General features: G+C 34.6%; 1 protein-coding gene across 1 annotated transcript in view; it reads left to right on the forward strand.

Annotated features, from left to right (window-relative positions):
- ADGB (androglobin) overlaps window positions 1-19,515 on the forward strand; it is a 119,974-nt gene that overhangs the window by 57,399 nt on the left and 43,060 nt on the right. The window contains exons 16-22 of the mRNA XM_050893243.1: window positions 5,324-5,492; window positions 7,417-7,480; window positions 9,143-9,245; window positions 10,250-10,391; window positions 12,544-12,658; window positions 14,145-14,312; window positions 16,381-16,519. Of these exons, the coding sequence (XP_050749200.1) occupies window positions 5,324-5,492; window positions 7,417-7,480; window positions 9,143-9,245; window positions 10,250-10,391; window positions 12,544-12,658; window positions 14,145-14,312; window positions 16,381-16,519 (900 nt within the window). The remainder of the gene's footprint in view (window positions 1-5,323; window positions 5,493-7,416; window positions 7,481-9,142; window positions 9,246-10,249; window positions 10,392-12,543; window positions 12,659-14,144; window positions 14,313-16,380; window positions 16,520-19,515) is intronic.

Consider the following 19,515-nt stretch of genomic DNA (forward strand, 5'->3'; position numbering starts at 1 on the left):
ACAACTTCCTGACTTCTACAGTGATTAAACCCAGTAATTCTACCCAAGATGTTTAGATATTTTCACAGTTTTTAACATTATCTTCATTCTGGAAAAATGTGCAACCTATCAGCCATCTGAAGTAACCCCCAAATAGGGTAATACAAGATAAGGTTATAAAGAGAAGGGGAAAAAAACCAACCAAAACCCTGGGTCATACTAGAAGTATAATGAAGAGTGAGAATACATTTATGATTTTTAAATATCTTCAAGCAAATGTACATCATACTTCTCCAAAACCTATACTAATAAATAGTTTTTAAACAAATTTGGTAAATATATGTTCAGTACAGGCAAAGGATATAATTTTGAGGTTATACTTTTAAGAACTGATAACGATTTCAAGTACTGTAGTGCTTGAATGTCTTTTCTTATGAATTCTTATTTTTATTAATATCATCTCAGTAAAAAAAGAACCAAACCAGAAGAATCTCGTTGTATCAAAATGCTACAAGTTAATGAGCTGGAGATATATCCTTCAGTTATTCTCTCACAGATCAATGCCAAAACCTAATAGAAACATAGTAGTTTGCAGTAGATGACTCTTTAAGCCTGCCATGAATATGTTGGGATCTTGGAGTATTTTTGTAGCTGTCACTATTAATTGATTCTGAAGTTACTGTGTCTCAATAGCCAGATTGCCATCTTTTCTGCTTGCTCAAAAGTCTACTCAAGAAATGCTCGTTGAAGAAAAGCTCCTATAGCACAACCAAGGAAAAGGATGACGTGGACATGTTTCCATCCTCTGGCCTATAATACTAATAATTCACATTACTACTGTAACAAAATCCTTTGTACTCAGGTTCTCTTCACAATCTCCAGGCAATCTCAACCCATATGTTGTCATTTCTCTATGCAAAATCCATTTATTCCAACTTTACATAGAAAATATTACTAATCATTATAGGATTTAAAGACTGGAGCTCTATGCTCCTCTTAGGTGGTACAAATATGATTGCTTTTCTTTAAATAATACAATTCCTTTTAATGTCTTAATTAATTATGAACTATACCCATCTTCAAAAAATTCTTTTTAAAAGAAAAATCATTGGGAAAGGAGGCTTAGTAATATGTCTTAGTTTAATGCTTTGCATTGTGCCATGTGCTGTAGGTTATGAGGGCTACTTCATATTACTCTTACTTCAAAACGATTCATTATGAGTCTTTCAACTCCACAGAATATCTGAGAACATGAATCATGGACCAAAACTGAGAGAAACAGAGAAATCTTTTAAAAAATGTTTTATTTATGAGTATGGGGGTTTTAATACACTTTTTAACATGGCTAAAAATTGCTCAAATGAGAATTCAATAACTTTATCTCTTCAGAGTTTGATTACAGATCATTAGACAGTTAAATATGTGAATATTCTAATGTCAAGAAAGTTCTTTCTGTTCACTTGACGTGAATTTGAAACCTTTCTATTGAGAAGAGTGATATATTACAAGTAAATTCACACATATAAAGAAATCTTTTCCTGAATAAATAATTGCTTTTCTATATTTCATCCTTTTGGTTTAGGAATCTCCGTCCTTTTACATTTGTTTAAAAAAAAAAAAAAGTTTAAAATATTCTCATTAAACTACTTAGGCTGCTAAAGTCCATTGAAATTTTGCGCTATTGAGGTTCACCAAATGCAATGAAATGTTTTTGTAAAATTATAGCGCATCACTGTCTTTCTCTAGAATGTCCTCAGAGCAGGAAATCATAGCTTTGCAAATCTACCAGAACTAAAAATTTGTCCTAAAACATATAATTACACTTAACTGTGTTTTGTTGTAAAGTGAAAATTTGTACATTTACACTTATTTTGTCTGTGGTGTTGTTACAATAAAGCAGTTATATTCTCTAGATGAGGTGCTTTTCTATGATTTCCAATTGCTTTTGGTGCAGATACTGGATCTGATGGAAGTTGTTTGTAGTATTACATTATTCCCATGATTATCTGTTATCTCACAGAAATCTTGCTGTTCCGGTATTTGTCCAGAGACATAACGAAACTAAAATACAGGCTGAAAATGACAAAACTAGAGTGAAATTTCAAATAAGCATGCTGGAATTAAGTATAACATTACTGTACAGTGTATACAGAATATATTGAAGTAGTACACAGTAAGGTGGAAGATTTCTTTGATCATGTGGACAAACATTCTGTTAAAGTGCACCTGAAGTTGATAGGTTGGTTGCCTTCAGATTTGCAGCATTATGTAGTACTTTTTTCATAATGAAAATGCAATTCAGTTTAATGCAGAGCATGTATGACACTTCTGTTTCTTTGTGTGATTTTTCTCATCAAAAAATCCACCCCCTCCAAAAAAAACCCCTCCAAACCCTGAAGTAGTCTGATATATTCTACCTGGATAAAGTTATTTTGCCTTTCAATTCATCTTCCCATTTGCCTGCATTTGAAATTTGGTTTATTGGCATTGGACTAAATAATCTGTAGTTGGTTGGATCACTTTTCATATTTTATTTAAAACATTTGCTAATCTTCAAACTCATGGTAGAAAGCCTACATTTAAAGATATTTTAAGTACCATTTTGTGGATTGAAGATTTCCCATGCCATTATCTCTATGCTCTGTTATGGAAATTAGCTACAACCTTCATATTCGATGTGTCAAGTTCTTGCAATTTCTGCTGTAAATGGGAAATTTCTGGTTTTGTACCTCTATTCCAATAAGCCAGCCTGTCTATCCCTTCTTACTGAAAACTGAGACAAGGGACTCATTTCAATTTTGAACCGTTTTGAACATTTTCTTTACAAGGTAGTATTTTCTTGTGCTTTTTCATTTATTTGGCTAGCAAACGTTTTAATTTGCTTATTATTGTGTTCTCCTAAAAAGCCAGATACAAAGCGTCCACATACTGAATAAATGTTAGCACCCAAAACTGTAGTCAGTTTGATGAGGGTCCTGATTTCTATTTAAGTATCTCAGTAAAGAGCCAGTGCTTGAAAAATGATGAGGACTAACCAAAACCAATGACAGCGTTTGATGCTAAACTGTCTTAAAATGTGTCTTCTCACTTTCTTAAGAACGTTACTCTTTCTAATAATTTTTGGGGTTTCATGCACTACAGTATTTTCTTACCATATAAATAAGGATTTTTGTGATAAACCCTGCTAATCTGTGTTCATTTGCTACTCTTTCTTTTTACCTTTTTGGATTAATTATTCTAGTTTGTATGCTGCTGTGTTCTTAGTTATTGATCTGTTTTTATTTGTTTTCTATTTTTTGTTACAACGCATGTTTTGTTATTACTTCTGTACTTGAATGTTTTCCCTTATTCATCAAGTCACTTTTTTTCTCTTGGGCTTGATTGTAACATTAATCTTTGTTGCTTGAGTTCTAAGTAGCATAAAATTCTTGAATTCAAATACGCTGTTCCCTTTTCTGAAGCTCTCTGCAGTGTTTAACTTTATAATAAGCTCATATTATATCCTTGTGTATTTGATTAGTATTTGCATTTATTCAAGGAATTAATTGTATGATAATTATGGACAATTATTTGCTGCAATTATCTTCCATATGTCAGTTTTAAAATACTACTTTACACTGAACATCTCTTAAGATTTGCTTCAAATTTATTTATCGTTTTATTCCATAAATTATATCTTCATTATATCACGCAGTGTTTGCAGTTTCTTATAGCTGGAAATGGCACTTCTTGCATACAAGGTAAATGATAGTTAGCAGTTTGATTTACTTTTTTCTTATAATTGTATCAGGAAGCTCTGAAAAGCACTGTCTTTGGACTGCATAGATTAAAAAGGATAAAATATGCTTTTTGATGACATTCTCACAAGATTCTCATTACTTCTTCAAAGAGGAATGGGGAAACTTCAGCCATTTTGTTGACACCATTTTTGCTTACCTTTAGCTGCACTGGAAGAGCTATCTTCCCTCTGACCCCAGTCTGCATACATAATCAACAGAAAGGTTTATGTATTGACTTTTAAATAGGGTGGAGCATATCTTCTGTTTGAAGGCTGCAGACATCTACTGACCCTATAGATCCTGAAGAAGGTCTATTAATAATCCTCTAGTACTCATGTTCAGAATGAACAAAGAGGAGCAACACTGAGCCACAGGAAGATGACATTGGGCATAGTTCTGCTCTGGTGACCCCTTCATCATCCTCTCTGTGATATGCACATTTGTAAGCCAAGCACTGTGGTTATTTCACTGGAGGCCTAAAACCCATGTTAACTTAAATCTAAGAAAAAGCCTAGATTTTATAGCTTTCAGGTAGCTTTTCCATAGTGTAAGGAACTCTTGAAAAATAGTTGCAAACTAGTTCAGAGCCACCTACGTCTTATAAACTCATTAGTTATCCAGCACATCACTATGTGTCTTGCTGATCATGAAATATTACAAAGCACATTTAAATATAAATTATGTATTTTTCTAATTAGCTTTCTTATTTGTTATACCTTACCTGTTTGGATATTACCTCATCTTTTTCCTCAGCAAACATTCTGAATTAATAGCTGTTCATGTTTGAGCTGTTCTGTTCTTCTATTCTCAGCTGTTCTGAGCTATTCTCAAAACTTCTTTTTGGGCCAGATTAAACATCTTCAGTAACTATTTACACGAATTTCACAGAGTAAAGGCAGAGAAAGTGACATACAACACAACACAAAGTTATTAAATGATTGCAAGATGTGTCTACATGACGTTTCTGTGTTTATATTTTGGTATGAATCTGACAGTAGTTCTGATTTTCCTACAAGAAAGTTCACGTAATGTAGTTCCAATATATTTCTGTTTACAAGTAGACTGATTTGTGTGAGTAGCATCACAGGGGGTACTATCTAAGTACCAGAGGCAAAGATAGGTCTTTGTGTCCTCCACAATTCTGTGTATTTTTTATTTTCTGTGGGTTGTAAAAATTTTGTGATACTGCCCCATCGGCTTTGCACTGAATAGGAGCTTTGGACAAGGGATTGTATTTTTCTTTATATAGATGACTTTAGGTTTGCAGAATTCATATATATGTTTACCTAACATGCTCATAGTAAAGGTTCTAGTGCACAGTTCAATATGTGATAATGTATTGAGGCAGTTAAGCAGTTGCAGATGTAAAGAACAAATATCTATACAGAGTTGTTTCAGTCACCTTTTGAGCTTTTTAGGTTAGTGGGTTAGTTTTTATTTTTAAACTCTGAGATGTATGGAAAATATCCTGGTAATTTTAGGATAGTTTTTCAATATAAGAATGATACTACTTTAATGTGCATATTGTCACTGTATTGGCTCTGTGTGTCATCTTATCTCTGCAGAAGAATTACATGAGAATATCAGTTTTGATGCAAAGCGAATGTCAGAAACAGCTGATACTGGTATGAACAGCCAGACAGGGGATAAATCAAAGGAAGAAATCGAGTCAGAAAGGACTTCTGTTTCCAGGGAAACCTGGATTAGCTTTGAAGACTTCTGTGTTTGTTTCCAGTAAGGAACAGAGGTTTGGGGTTTTAGTCCATAAAATATACAGTATAACAATGGTAAAATGCAAAACATGACTATGCAAAAACTGTATCTTCTCAACAGATCTTCTTTGTGTAACTATCTTGCCTTTCAGGATAGTCCCAAGGCTACCTTCAGACCAGACTTACTGTCCCTGTTGACAGTGAGTGTGTAGGTGCAAGCCCCACGCTGTGTCTTGGGTATGTCCTCCAGAGTACAGCGGAGAACACAACCACCAGCTTCGTAAAGCATATGTCAGACTGTAATGTGAGTGGGAGATAGTAGGTCATGGAGCGTGCAGTCATTAGGGTGCTCTCATACCCGACCCATCAGCCACTGGGCAGACACAGTCTGCATCTGAGCAACACAATTCTAAGGCAAAAAAAGTTGTTGAAATCTTCTGTTGCTATCAACATAGCTCAGCTTGGTCAAATAGGTGCTTTCTTTCACTCCCTTTTCAATATACTTCCAAGGCATTTATACTTCTGCAAACATAAAAAAGCTAGTGTAATTGTAGCATAATATCTTTAGTTTCTGTCTCTCAGGTTTAAGAAGCCTGATACAATATAGATCCTTTAGAGAATCTGACATTGCTGAGGGGAGTAATTTTATCAGAGAAAAAACCTAGGTTTTTTTCATTTGAATTTGTAACTGAGATTTCTTTGAAGCTTTTATTTTCATAAATGAGTGTTTTCTTGAGCAGATATTAAACTCTGCTCCCTCTCTGAGGGAGAATGTTTAACTTTTATACCAGCAGCACTACAGGAACTTTAGGAATAAAAGATCATAGATCACTCTAGACCTTGTTAAGGTTTGCCTGACTACTTTTAGGGAGCACCAGGTCCAGGAAGATAGGGCCTTCAGAAAAAAGCATCACAAGCAAAGTAATTTCCTTTCCATTCAAAGTCTTGCTCACAGTGTCATACAGAGACAATGTAAAATATGAACTTTTTAACTTGTTAGCCAAATGTTAAAGTACTGTTGACCTTTCGTAGACCACTGTAATATTAATTAAGGTATAGAGCATTTGTCAGTTTCTTATTCCTGTCCCTAAACAGGTGAGAGTTTACTTATTTTCGCAGTGAACTGATAAAGTAGCTCTTAACAAAGCATCTTGACTGACCTTTGAAGAATTTATCACTCAGAAGAAATTAGGCACCTAAGATTTTCGTTTTACCAGTCAGTTCTGTTGAAAGCATTCCTTGTCTGACATGCTTACATCTCAGATACAGTGAAAATAAGATGAATGTTCAGATTTCCTATCAACTTTGAGAAATGAGGAAAATTTTAGTCATTGTAGGAATTGATGTGTCAGCAATGGATCAGGATCCCTGTGATTCTGAGTAATCAAAACATTTATTTTACGTAAAACATAGGACTTCGCATCTGATTCCATCCTCAATTAAAGCTGAAGTAATTTATGTTGCCCTTGGTTAAATCAAGGTCAGAAAAAATTGTTGTCAGGAACTAAGTAGCTTTCTGAAGGTGTGCAAACACCACGGAATTGAAAAAGCACATTAATAAACTATACAAAATAGTTCTTCATTACAGTGATACTTTATAGATAACTTTATTACAGTAATTTTCAGGTAGGCATGGAAGTTTTAGAGTAATATTAGCTTATTACCATTTATAGATTCAAATTGGACAAATTAGTGGCCTGACCTCCAATGGAAAACTGTAGAAGTGCAGCAAAGATACATATTAATGTCAGCTGCTTTCTCTAGAGATGAATTGTATTCACCTTTTATGAAACTAAAAATGTTGAACCATTTTTGAGACATAGCTGGGAGTCTGATTTATGAAAGTAAAATTAGTATCTTATGCTATGAAACAGACTTTTACTTGAAATATATATTTATACTAAGATTATTTTCCTACATGTATTTTTATTTTATTTTCTCCCTAGGAACCTGTATGTTTTCCACAAGCCACATACATATGCTTATAACTATCAGAAGATGGATTTTAAGGTATATGAATGTATTGAGTTTTTATGTGCTTTTTTTTATCTTTGTCAAAGTCTCACATAATTAGATAATACATATATCCTAAATGCTATTGGTAGATCACATAGAACTGCTATTACTGAAAAAATAATAATGCATTAAGATTACTCTAGTCAATACAAAGATAATGTTTGCTAGTAAATATCCAGAAGTATTTCACTGTGTTCAAGACAAGAAAAAAATGTTATGGAATGCTATTGCACAAAATAAAAAAATTGAGTATGTAAATCATGAAAGTTCGTAGTGAGAGTATATATTACAGTGAATCAGATCTCCATCCTCTCTTTATCTTGATTTAAATCTACCTCATAACAATTTAGAGACTAAATTAAATTTAATGATGGTTCAGCTGCAGAATCTGCCTTTCAGTTCTCCTTCATCTTCACCTGTCACCTAAAACCCAAATCAGGAGTCTGTATAGCGTAGCCCTCCATTTTCTCTCTACATGCTAAATCCTTTAGCAACTTACAAGATTCTGTTGTAGGGATTAGAAATACCCCTTAGTTACACTGAAATTACAGTTTTTCTTTAAACCTGCTATTAGTTCATATTATCAGAAAGTTATTCAACATGCTTGAATATCCTGTTCCAGCCCTGGTTTCATACTGTAACTGAAGTGTAATTGTAGAGTACTGAAATGTAAACTCCAGGCGTGAACTTTATATAAAATCCTGTACTGAGAAGGTTAGCTACATGGATTACGCTTCATAATTGTAGTATGCCTGCAGTTTCACACCTCTCTGTATTTATAATCACATCACAAGAAATTTTCCCTATCACTGCACGATACACTTTCACAAGCCATAATCAGCATCAAGACTATGTAAGCCTGCGTGCTATTGTGCCGAAAAGCTAACCCTTTGCTGTAAAACCATGCTATTTTTTTACATTGATACAGATGAGATGTTTATACTATTAGGTAAAGTCTGTATCAGACTTATAAAAGGGCACTTTTATATTATGCTGTGAAGATAATAGTAGTGGATCAAATGGATCACTGATCCATTTGATCAAATAGTGATCCAGGATCAAATACAAAAAATGTATTGCTATGACTCTGGAGAATGTAGGAAGACATATATTAGAACAGTTCTGAATCTTTCTGTATTTTCTAATATTGGCATAGGAATTATGTAGTAAAGTTGAGAGTGAAAAATGCTGCCTCCATGTATTTTTGTAGAAAAAACCATAATGAGGCAGAATCAGTCATGTTAGAAATTAAAAGAGTGCTTATTTCTTTCAAGCTTACTGTAATTAATTAGAATCAGAAAGTTGCAGCACAAAACAAAATTTTTGGTCTTCCATTGAATGTTGTTTGGCAAGTAGAACTACTAAATTGAGGTACCTATGAAGAATATCATATAAAAGTAGATATATTCTCATTCAAGAAACTTTTCTGTTTCCTTTTATCTCTTAACTGAACATTATGGTTTATACATGCAGCATGAGGCTCTGGGCTTAGATGACCTGTCTGAAATTTGGAAGAGGTAGTGACAGTTAATTACTTGCTTCCCATACGATATCTAGGGTCATAGTATCCGAAATCTTAATCATACTATGTATAAGCCCAAGCAGACAGCATTCAATGAAAATGAAAGATGAACAAATGTCCATTTTTCTATGCAGTCTACTGATGAACGAGTCTTCTATTATTTACTTGTGGACAGTCTGATGCCCACTGAAATCCTGGTTAGCTTTTCTGCATTAGTACGCTGGGATGATACTGGAGGTAAGGCCAACACAGAAAAGTGCATGTTAATGTTGTGTTTTCCCATTCTTGAATATGTCTATGCTGTTGTGTTTGTCTGTGGTGTATTTTGGCACAGTTTGAGAGTTTAGCATTAAATAATCAAATTGATTCTAGGAAATACACTAATATTCAAGCAATACTTGTTATTTCATATTGATGATTAATATTTTCTTGAAAGGATCCCTCCCTTTACTGGTTATTACGATTTGCTGCAAGCTTTTCATCAATATATTTCTGGTATGGATTTCCTTGTGTTTCTTAGCGTTTCTTTTTCTACGAATTCCATTCTTGCAAGCTGCTTTATGCCTTAGCTGATCAAAATGCAGTAAAATCAGCAATATGACCAAAGTTTATTTTTGAAGTGATTTTTAAACTGGTACACAGTAAGCTTTTAAGTATATTTACAGCTGGCTTATTTCAAGATCCAACAGCTTGGATGGTTTAAATAAAAATCACTTGTATTTTATGAAAATCATAGAATGGCATTCAGAAAAGCTAATGCATGTTATGACAGTTGGCTTAAGTTAATCAGACATTTGAACATTGGGTATGGACATAATTTGAGTGCATCTAGAGTAGAGTAGGTAGAACCAAAAGAAAGTTTAAAAAACTAAACTGACCATCCCATTAAAATAATTAAACTATAATATAAGCTTTGTATGGCTGTTTGCTTCCTTTGCATGTGGACAAAATGGATTTTTATGGAGTTTTAGAGCAGCCTTAAGTGGCTTGGAAGATGTCCGATTTACACTTCCTCCTAACACATTCTTTTAACCATTATTTTCTAGTAAATAGTACAAATAAGCCATATTCTGTACCACCTATGCATTTTAAATGACTGGCTCTTTTCTCTGAGTTACCAAAGCCTAAATGGAGACTTCAGTGACTGTGAAGTACCTAGATTCTGCATAAGTGTATTTGTCTTAATTTTACTGTTATTCCCCCCCACAATTGTGGGTTTGGTTTTTTTTTCCTTAATCTAGGTGCTAAACGAGAATGTTCTAGTATTTCAAAGGGTGTGCTGATGGTTGAACATTTTTCGTGGAAATGTGTGACTCCTGGAGAACTTGTGTTAAAGATGCATACATCCGCAACCAAAGCTACTGTGTTAAATCTTCCTGTTGGGTATGTATGAGGCTTCATTTCTGTCCTAACACTTTAGTCTTAAGGCTTGAGATGATCTTTTACTTTACACAGTAACTAAGAGTTTATTTCCTAAAACATAAGTTTTTGGAGTATCAAACTGGTTGATAGCTAGGATTTGGTAAGACTGAAAAATTGCTATGAATTTAAATTAATTACCAAAACCTTTATGAAGATTTTGAATTCTTTACTCTTATTTAAGAGCATTTAGCAAGAAAAATCATACTGACTTGCTAAAAAATAAACTAGAATAGAAATTCCTACTTAAAAGTGTTTCTAACTAGAATGATTTTGAGGTGTTCCCTGGAGTACCAACAAAAATTAAAGAATTAGAATTTTTAGTGGAACTGTAAAAGCATGACGATACCATAGGAGGTTTCACAGCTTTTCCTGAAACAGGATTTATGAAACATGACAGGAGAAATTCTGACGTTATCCATGAAGCCTTGCATATCTTACTTCACATTCACATAGTGCTTAATATGATTTATTTCTTTTTGCATGTAACTGTAGATATTCAGTGTAGAGCATTGACTGATTGTTTAAATAAAGAAATAGATAAAAGGCAAGAGCCTTTGATATTTGTTAGTTTCTGAAAATTCTTCCAGTGAAACAAGGAAGATGACATCTTCATATGTTGCCATAAGCATAAAGTTGCTGACTAATTCATTGAGACCTTCTACTTTTCCAAAAATAGAGTCACTAGTTTAATTTTAAAGAGATGAGACAAAATGTATTTTTAAAAAATCAAATAAGGTTTCAAATAAATAGGCATAGAAGGAAAATACCACAATACTAGCACATTGATATTAGATCAAAGATCTTTAATAGTGCTCTCTATTTGTTTTGATTCAGACTAAAAATGGAAAAGTTATTATTGTGTTTATAGGTTAGTTCTGCCACCACATGTATTTTCTTAGTGTAGTTTCCAAAAGTTGCATATCTCTGTCCTGTAGGGAAGCCAAAAACGTGTATCTTTTTGCACCTGCAAATTTTAAAGCTACCAGAGATACAGGCAGCTCAAATTGATAAGCTTCTCATCTTTGATTCTCTCTACTCCAGGCAGAGCCAGCAGGCTTTCAGGAAGATTTAATTTACAGCAGATGTGGGACACAAATGGGGTTATTGACCGCTTCCTCATTTCATTCCAAATGAGAAATGACTTGCTAAGCTAGGAAGGCACTTTCTTCCCTCTGTCTGTTGGTGGCCAGGGGGCATTTCAAATTTCACTCGCAAGAAGATGCAATTAAAAAAGAGTGAGTGTGGGTGTGGGGGTAACTCTCCTTTCTTACTCTCACTGCTGGATCTCTGATTAACACTTTGAAGCTGTGGCCTGGATGAACTTCTCCAGCTAAATGCCATTCTGACAATGATATAAGGCGATGAAGCTTCACCATTTGGTATCAGCAAGCTCCTCAAGTATTTCAGTGGGACTGCAGGACATTGCTGACTGGAGAAAAGAGCATGAATCCCCTGTGTTGTATAACTATAGTTAGGAATGCTTTCTTTTATGATTGGAATCCGTTATAGGATACCATCAGCCAAACAAGAATGAGCTGAGTGTATCCCAATAAGACATACTGAATTTCTGTTGTTTGCCACCTTAGGAGGTTATGGTTGAGTAGTTTGGCCCACAGTTGCTCCATGAAATGGTCACTCCATAGTGTTCATCTAGCCTGACATGATTATGCATTAATTTTTCCTGGTTTTGTCAATGCAAACATAGAAATTATGATCTAAGTAATGCATGACCAGAACACTTGACTTCTTCTCTAAGCTTTCTAGAGCAGATATGTCTTTAAGTGTAGCTAACTATAATCCTGACTGAAAAACTTCAGGTTTGTATCCATCTGAAATAGTGAAACTACCTATTTTGCTAAAGAAAATCAAAATAAAACCTAAACAAATAAAATAAAAATAAAATAATAGTGACTTCTATGCTTTCACCTACTGCCTATGTTTGGAGGTTCTTGAGAAGCAAGGAGTTAGAAATGCAGGATTTGAAGAGCCAGGACATCTAGGAAAGGATTTCGTTTTTACCAAATGTATGAAAGGAAAAACTTAAGAATTGCTGTGAATTTTTTTTTTTTTAAAAGGTGCTTTTTGTCTTTCTTTTTTTTTTTCTTGAATGTAGACGACACATACTGCTCTTCACAGTAAGTTCACCCATAGGGCACTATATTCATCTGTGTAGCATGGTGCCGTGTGTCTTTGGAGAAGAGGATACTGTGATGCCAGGTCTTGAAAAGGTACGCATAACCAGAAGTAGTCAAGCATTGTGATAGCAGTGTTTCTGACTATTACTTAGTTTTAAAGTGAAGCACTGTTGGATCTTCATTTAGAGTTATTATATTTAATAGTATAATATTAATTTCAATATGAAATGGATGAGTCCATAAAAGAAATGTGTTTTACAGCACAGCAGGCACTGAGATGGATATTGCAACAATTGTCTTATATAAATACGTAAGTAAGCATTGGGTAGTATTGTGTTTTACATAGAACAGCACATAAAACGGAATGTTGAAAATACTCTTGTTGAAATACATATGTCAGAGGTAGCGTATAAGCTCTCTTTTTGAGGCATGTGATAAAATACATGTACAGATATTAATAAATATTCAAAAATACCGGGCTAGTAAAATAAACTGTCACATCAGTAAAGTTTGTTTTGTTCCATGAGATCACATATTACTCACTGGGTCCCAGAGCAGCTTTTATATCTAAAATGAACAATTGATTCAAACAACATTTCATAGCTGAGATAAGAGGCCCAGGGGAGTAATTACTACAGCTTTTGTTCTTCATTGCCAGCAATCCAGACAGATATCACTGTCATCCATATTGTCAAGATTTCTTTGGCAAGCAGTAGGCCCAAATATTTGTCATGGGCACTGAGGGGAGGGAGTATAGCTTCTAGAGCACAGTTGTGCAAAAATATTTTGAAAGGTGAGTGTAACGGCAAACTTACATAGCAGTGTAGATTCAGGGTCCTAATACTAGGACATTAAAGCGGCTTGTGCAAATTTATTACATTTATTGTAGCAAAGAAGTTTAAATATAAGAAGTTGGGCCATTAAAAATGTCTTGTGGCTGTACTATCCCCTTGTCTTCAGGTTGTGGATGAAAAGGTATTCCTCATCAAGAAAATAAAGCAGAATTTTATCCTGAGGTCTTCTCTGCACTTCTTTTTGAAGACAGCAATTTCTCTGCAGAGTGTCATTTGCAGGAAAGTGTCCACATTCTTGCACAGAAATCCTGATGAAGATTAATGATGCTTTAGGCAGCATGTATTTGGATGTTTTTTTCAGCGGGATACAAATACTCATCTGTCCTTTTATAATAGAAGAGATGCTGAGCATTTCAGCTAACAAGAGTCTTATTATCACTGCAGTAGAAAGTCTCTATATGCATCTTATTTTTTATTAAATGTCCTAGGACTAATGATACAGGAAAAATAAAATCCTTAACAGATATATGTTATGGTGCCTGTTATAATGTTGTAACATTTTTATTTCAATAGCTAAAATCAGTGGAAATTTTGTATGCTTTTGAATACCAGAGACCTAATTGATTTTACAGTTTATAAAATTAATAACAATTGCTTGACTTAAGAAAAGTTTTGTACTTCACCACAGAAAAAACACTTGTATGCTGTCACAGCTTAGAAAGAAAACAAAAGAAAATCTTAAAGCAATCTTTCTAACAATGGTTGTTTTTATTCTCTCTCTCCAGGAGAGCTACCGGTTTATAGAACAGGCTACAGCTATCCTGAAAGCTGTTGGAAATGTGATAAATAATTTCAGCAGTAAGCCTGAACTTTCTAAAGCCTTGAAGGAGCTGGAACTAACTCACTGTCCTCCTGGCCTCCGTGGTACTGGAATGGCTGAAGAACACTTCAAGGTGAACAAACAATTTTAATAAACATGTATCTAAAGGCTACAGAAGCTGGATAACACCTTAACATTGTCTTTATCCTCTTCAAACCAATGGCTATGCTTTTAAAAAGGACCTCCTGAGTACTCCAAATGTGGCATTCATTATTAAGTGTAAGCCCAAATGACATAACTTGCAACTGTGTACAATAATTATCTTCTTTTAATATGAACAAATTTTAATATGCACAGAGTAGCACATTCTAAATTTGGGTCTCTAATTTTGTCAGTTTAGTTTAGCATACTTTGGGGCAGAAAGCATCAGCTTTTTTTATTTTATGACTTAATTTTGGATTTAAAAGACACTACTGGAAATGCTGAAAAGCCAGAATGGTTCCTTTCTGTGCCTAATGTTGATGGCAGAGGAAAATATTATTACAGCTTATATTACTGAAGATAGTAATGAGTTTTTTTTCACTTATAGTATTTCTGAGTTGTTTTTCCTTCTTATTCAACTTTTCTGCTCCGTGTCTGTGATAAATTAAAGGGTCTTTAGATGCATGAAGAAAACGTTACACTTTTCTGTAGATCTCTATACTGTAGCTTTTCAATATTATTAAAAGAATGCAACAACAAAAGTTATGTAAAAGATATGTTGATTTTTATGTATATGTAAATGTTGATAATACTGATATAACTTGATTTTTCTACAGTCAGTACTTTATATATTCCATATTCACTTACTTTCATCAAAGTACTAGAAAGCTTCTGCAGTTTAGACTGTGTATTTTAGAAGACTGAATAGAAGAAAGGGATTAATATTTTTATAATCATTGATATTAAAAAATAGAACACCTAAGCCAGTGCTTTTATACATGGGCTTGACACCAGGCTCAAATTCAGCAAAACAACCGAATTAAGAAAGAACGATTCCAGGTGCACCACTCATGAAAGAGATAATTTTTGTGCCAAGTCCAACAGAAAAAATTGGTTTGACCTCTCTGGAATGGAAAATGCAAATTTTAAATGTATATGCTCATATGAAATATGTGTAAAACTTAGGGACGTTAAGAAAAATTCAGTAGGCATGAACATACATATCTTTTCCTCTCTCACCCTCCAAGAAGACCAATGTATGGTTGTAAAGGAATAAAAAACTAGAAATGAGATAAATGAGAGGCACTGAGCCGACAGTGATTCAAGAATGAAAATACGGAAATTATCTATCTTTAATACAAACAGCGAAAAATTATTCTAAACATAAGAACGTAGTAAAGTAGATTCTTTCTTCACCAGTCTTAAATCTTTCAAAATAAAGGAAGTGTTTATTAATATTAAAATACATAACTTAGGATAAAATGATTCCAGAAAGCAGAAAAATCTGAAAATAAGGACAATGAAAGAGAAAAACTTTGTCTTTTCCAATAAGTTATTACTATGTTCTTCAATGCAAATTGTGAAACAAGGTCTGAAAAACACACTCTAAAATTTCCATCTATTGGAAGAAGGAAAAAGAGACTGGATTTCTGCTCTTTAAGGAGCATCAATATGTTGAAAATAAAAATAGAGCCATCAGTTTAGTCATATAAGTAGGACACCAAATCTTCCCCTCTTGCCCATCAATATATTCCTACTTTTCCTTGTGGTGCCACCTCCTGATTCAGTAAGCATGCCCATTCGGTTGTTGGTCTCTGTTCTGAAACCTCTAATTAGAATGCCAGTTGTCATGATGGTGATTATAACGTGTTCTTCTGTCCTCTGGTATGAGACCATCAACTCACTTCACATAAACTACTAAGATATTTTCGGGTGATAAAAACTTATGCTGTAGAACCAGTCCTATATTTAATAAGCCAGGTTATTAAATCAGCCAGCCAATGAAACAGGTTTTCTCTTGATTGTTGGCTTGAAGCATTGTAGTCCTACAGCTGGGACTAATTTTCAGATACTATATTTGTTAGAGGAAGTTAAAGACTTCATTTTTACATGAAAAAAGAAAAGAGCTAAACGGTTTTTGAAACAGTAATGAGAAGCAATGTAAAGCAGCTTTTAAAAATGAATCGTTCTTTGAATACTTCTCCTCTTTTTGATTTTAGGTTTTCAATAGTGCATTTTGGTATTTGATCAAATATGTATTAGGCAAGAAGGCTCCTTACAGCTATAAATTTGCCTTCAGGTCCTTCACTTTGGATTTTAAAGACACTGAGGTTTCTGAGGATGATGCTGTGTCTTCAGGTACTGTATTGGTATTGCTAATCAATATATCTGCCCATTCTTATTTTCAAGGAAGCCAACTCTTCACTAGTCTTGTATTTTCTTGCCTAAGTAAGCATGGTTCATTTCTTATGATATGCCTAAGCCTTCTACTGTTGACAGCACATCTGAGACTCATCTCAGAGTAGAAATGATCCTTTTCTTTGTTTCAGAAAGTCTGCTCATGTTTTTTTAATTTATAAACTTAGAAAATTGCCCTTTGTCGTCCTTGACTTGCATTTGTCAGTATTGACAAGCATTAACAAGCATCTACAGATGCTTTTTTTACCTGATGTACTGCAGATCATGGCTCTTGTTCAAATTGCCAGCTGAAAAGACCTTAAATGCATATATTGTTCACAAAATGAGAGTGAAGGAAGACTCAAGTTAGTACCTTCATTGAAAGTTCAACTATTTCTTGGTGATGGGTTGAGGGTTTTTTGGTTGGTTGGTTGGGGGGTGTATTTTGGTTTTTGTTTGTTTGCTTGCTTGCTTGCTTGTTTTTTAAGCCTATTACTTGGCAAATTATCATGTTGGCTGGCTAGATAGCTGGCTAGTCAGCTGGCTAGTCACACACATGTAGTGGGGAACTAGCTACAGCACTATCCACCTCTTCTCCAGCCTGTGATTAGGGTATGCTGTATACCCGTAGGTACTGTGGGAGGAGCCATTGGAAAGCAAATGGATTTATTACAAGCAGGGATAATTCTCTTCCCACAGGTTCTTTGCCTCATTTTGTATGCAGGCTGGAGGCATAAGCAGTTAGAATTAAGTTTGCCTGGCAACCAAATATATAGCTCTTTTCCATTTTAAGAGACTTATTTTGCAGTCTATGTAACTTTTTAATCTAATATTTAATTTATTAATAGAAGCTTTATGTATATGGTTTCATATTATGACAGAAAAAGAATTTATCCAAAAAATTGGCAGGAAGATACATCATCGCCATTTGAAAGCCATTCAGGGTGACTTACCTTTTCCTTCTGCTATTAAGAACTTACAGTATAAAGTCTTTCTCCTTGGTCAATCAAAATGATATTAACTTCCTTTCATTAGTCAGTTTATTTTGGAAAATCAGTATAAAAAAATTCATTAAAATTTACATAAATATCTTTACTGACAAAATGATGTAATACTCTTGTTCTTTAAGAAACCACATATACTTGTCTCTCACTCTTTAATGGTCACTTTCCTCCAAATCTCCTCTCTTCTGAAGGTTATTCTTCTGTGAGACATCAGAGATAAAGGATCAGCCAGAATGACCAAAAAACTTATAGTTTTCACAGAATTATATTCTATGGCAAGAGTATAAGTTAAAAGGGTCAGCATATTGACATGTGTTACACCACTTGAAGTCAACACCTGTCACATTTTTCAAGATGGCTGTGCTACTGATTTCTGTATTCCCGCCAAAAAACTTAAATGCTTGTCAGCAATGGAAGAGAAGACATTTTTTTAATTAGATTTGAATAAGTAGCACAGTTGACAGGTTGTAGCAAAGACCTCATATGTATTACTGAATTATGAGATCCACTGTGGCAGAATATTTTTTAGGATTTGGGGGGGTGAATCAAAAAAGTGGAATAAATGTATGGAGGAGGAAAGTTCTGTTTCAGTTTGATTTCCTCCAGTGTCCAATATATCTTTTTAATTTAGTTGCTCTTCCAGACTTAAATTATAAAAGATTCCTATTGGACTGGAAAGTGAATTGTTTCCCTTTGGCTTTATTGACCTTGGATATACATTTTACCCTGCTTAATAAAGGTTGCATTGGAATAAATGCGTGCTTTTGTTCAGGTTCCATCCCACAACTCTAAAGAAATGGAGACAGCTGCATTCAAAAAAGCATGAATCAAGTGAAGTGTCAAGAAAAAATAGGTAGATAGCAGGAAAAAACAGGTGAGAAATGCATTGTAGGAAGGCCTAGGACTGGCATCACTGATTTGCCTGGCCCACATTAGCACTGCTGCATTGTCAGGTTAGTTGCTCAGATCTTGTCAAGACTTGAGTTATAACCCTTTGTAACCTAACAGTCATCAGTGTAACCTTCCATAACAGATGAATGAAATCTTTTTGTTGTCTGTGTCTGAGAGTAGATCAGGTCAAATCTGAGCTTTTTTTGAAATGCCACCTCCATTTTATATTAGCATATTCATTTTGCACTGTGTGCTGAATTCATCTCAAGATTTACCAAGGGCAAGGATATTATGTTGTACTGCAGTTAGCAGTCATGCCTGGTAAGGTTTCTGAGAAGCCATCCTGAAGATGATCTAGTGACATTTATTTGTCTGCCAAATACCATCCAAACCCATGGAGCAATTAGCACAGGAGCCACAAGAAACAAGTGGAAAACCATGCCATGTGAACATATGACGAAAAGATGGGAGTTTCTGAAGCTGAGTGCTTCTCCATGGCATGGCTCTTCTATGGTCTTCTGGGAAGAGAGTAGATAAACAGACCCTGCAGAACTTTGGGCATTCATGAGATGCTGAATTTACAGAGGTAAATTTCCCTTTCCTGGGAAAGGAAGGATATCAGGATGATGTTACACAAGATGAGGGGAGACAGTCTTGGCAGCTCAATACTGCTTGCCTGCTCTCTGTTGCACATTTCCTCTGTTTACCTTGTCCTGGTTTCATTGGGCCCAATAGTGAGCCAGCTCAGTTCATGAACTCACTGGAGGTCTGTGGCATTGATTTTCAAGTCTCAGACACTTGACAGTCATTTAGGCACAATTCAAAGGGTACATTTCTTTCTCATGGATAAATTCCGACTTTGAACTTGGAAGCAGAGTGCCTTTTGTGTGCAGTTCTGTTAAAACCTTCCGGTACGAAATTTTATCTTATCTAGAAGTCAAACTGTTAGCTATAAGCTTATCTTATCTGTGTAAACCGTATTTGAGAAGTCCTGTTCCTGCCCTGTTCTTTTCCAGAACAAGCTTCTCTTTCCTCCAGAAACATACGTTAAGAGCAGCGATC

The sequence above is a fragment of the Gymnogyps californianus genome, chromosome 3 (genome assembly GCF_018139145.2).
Source record: "Gymnogyps californianus isolate 813 chromosome 3, ASM1813914v2, whole genome shotgun sequence".
In the NCBI taxonomy this organism is placed as follows: Eukaryota; Metazoa; Chordata; class Aves; order Accipitriformes; family Cathartidae; genus Gymnogyps; species Gymnogyps californianus.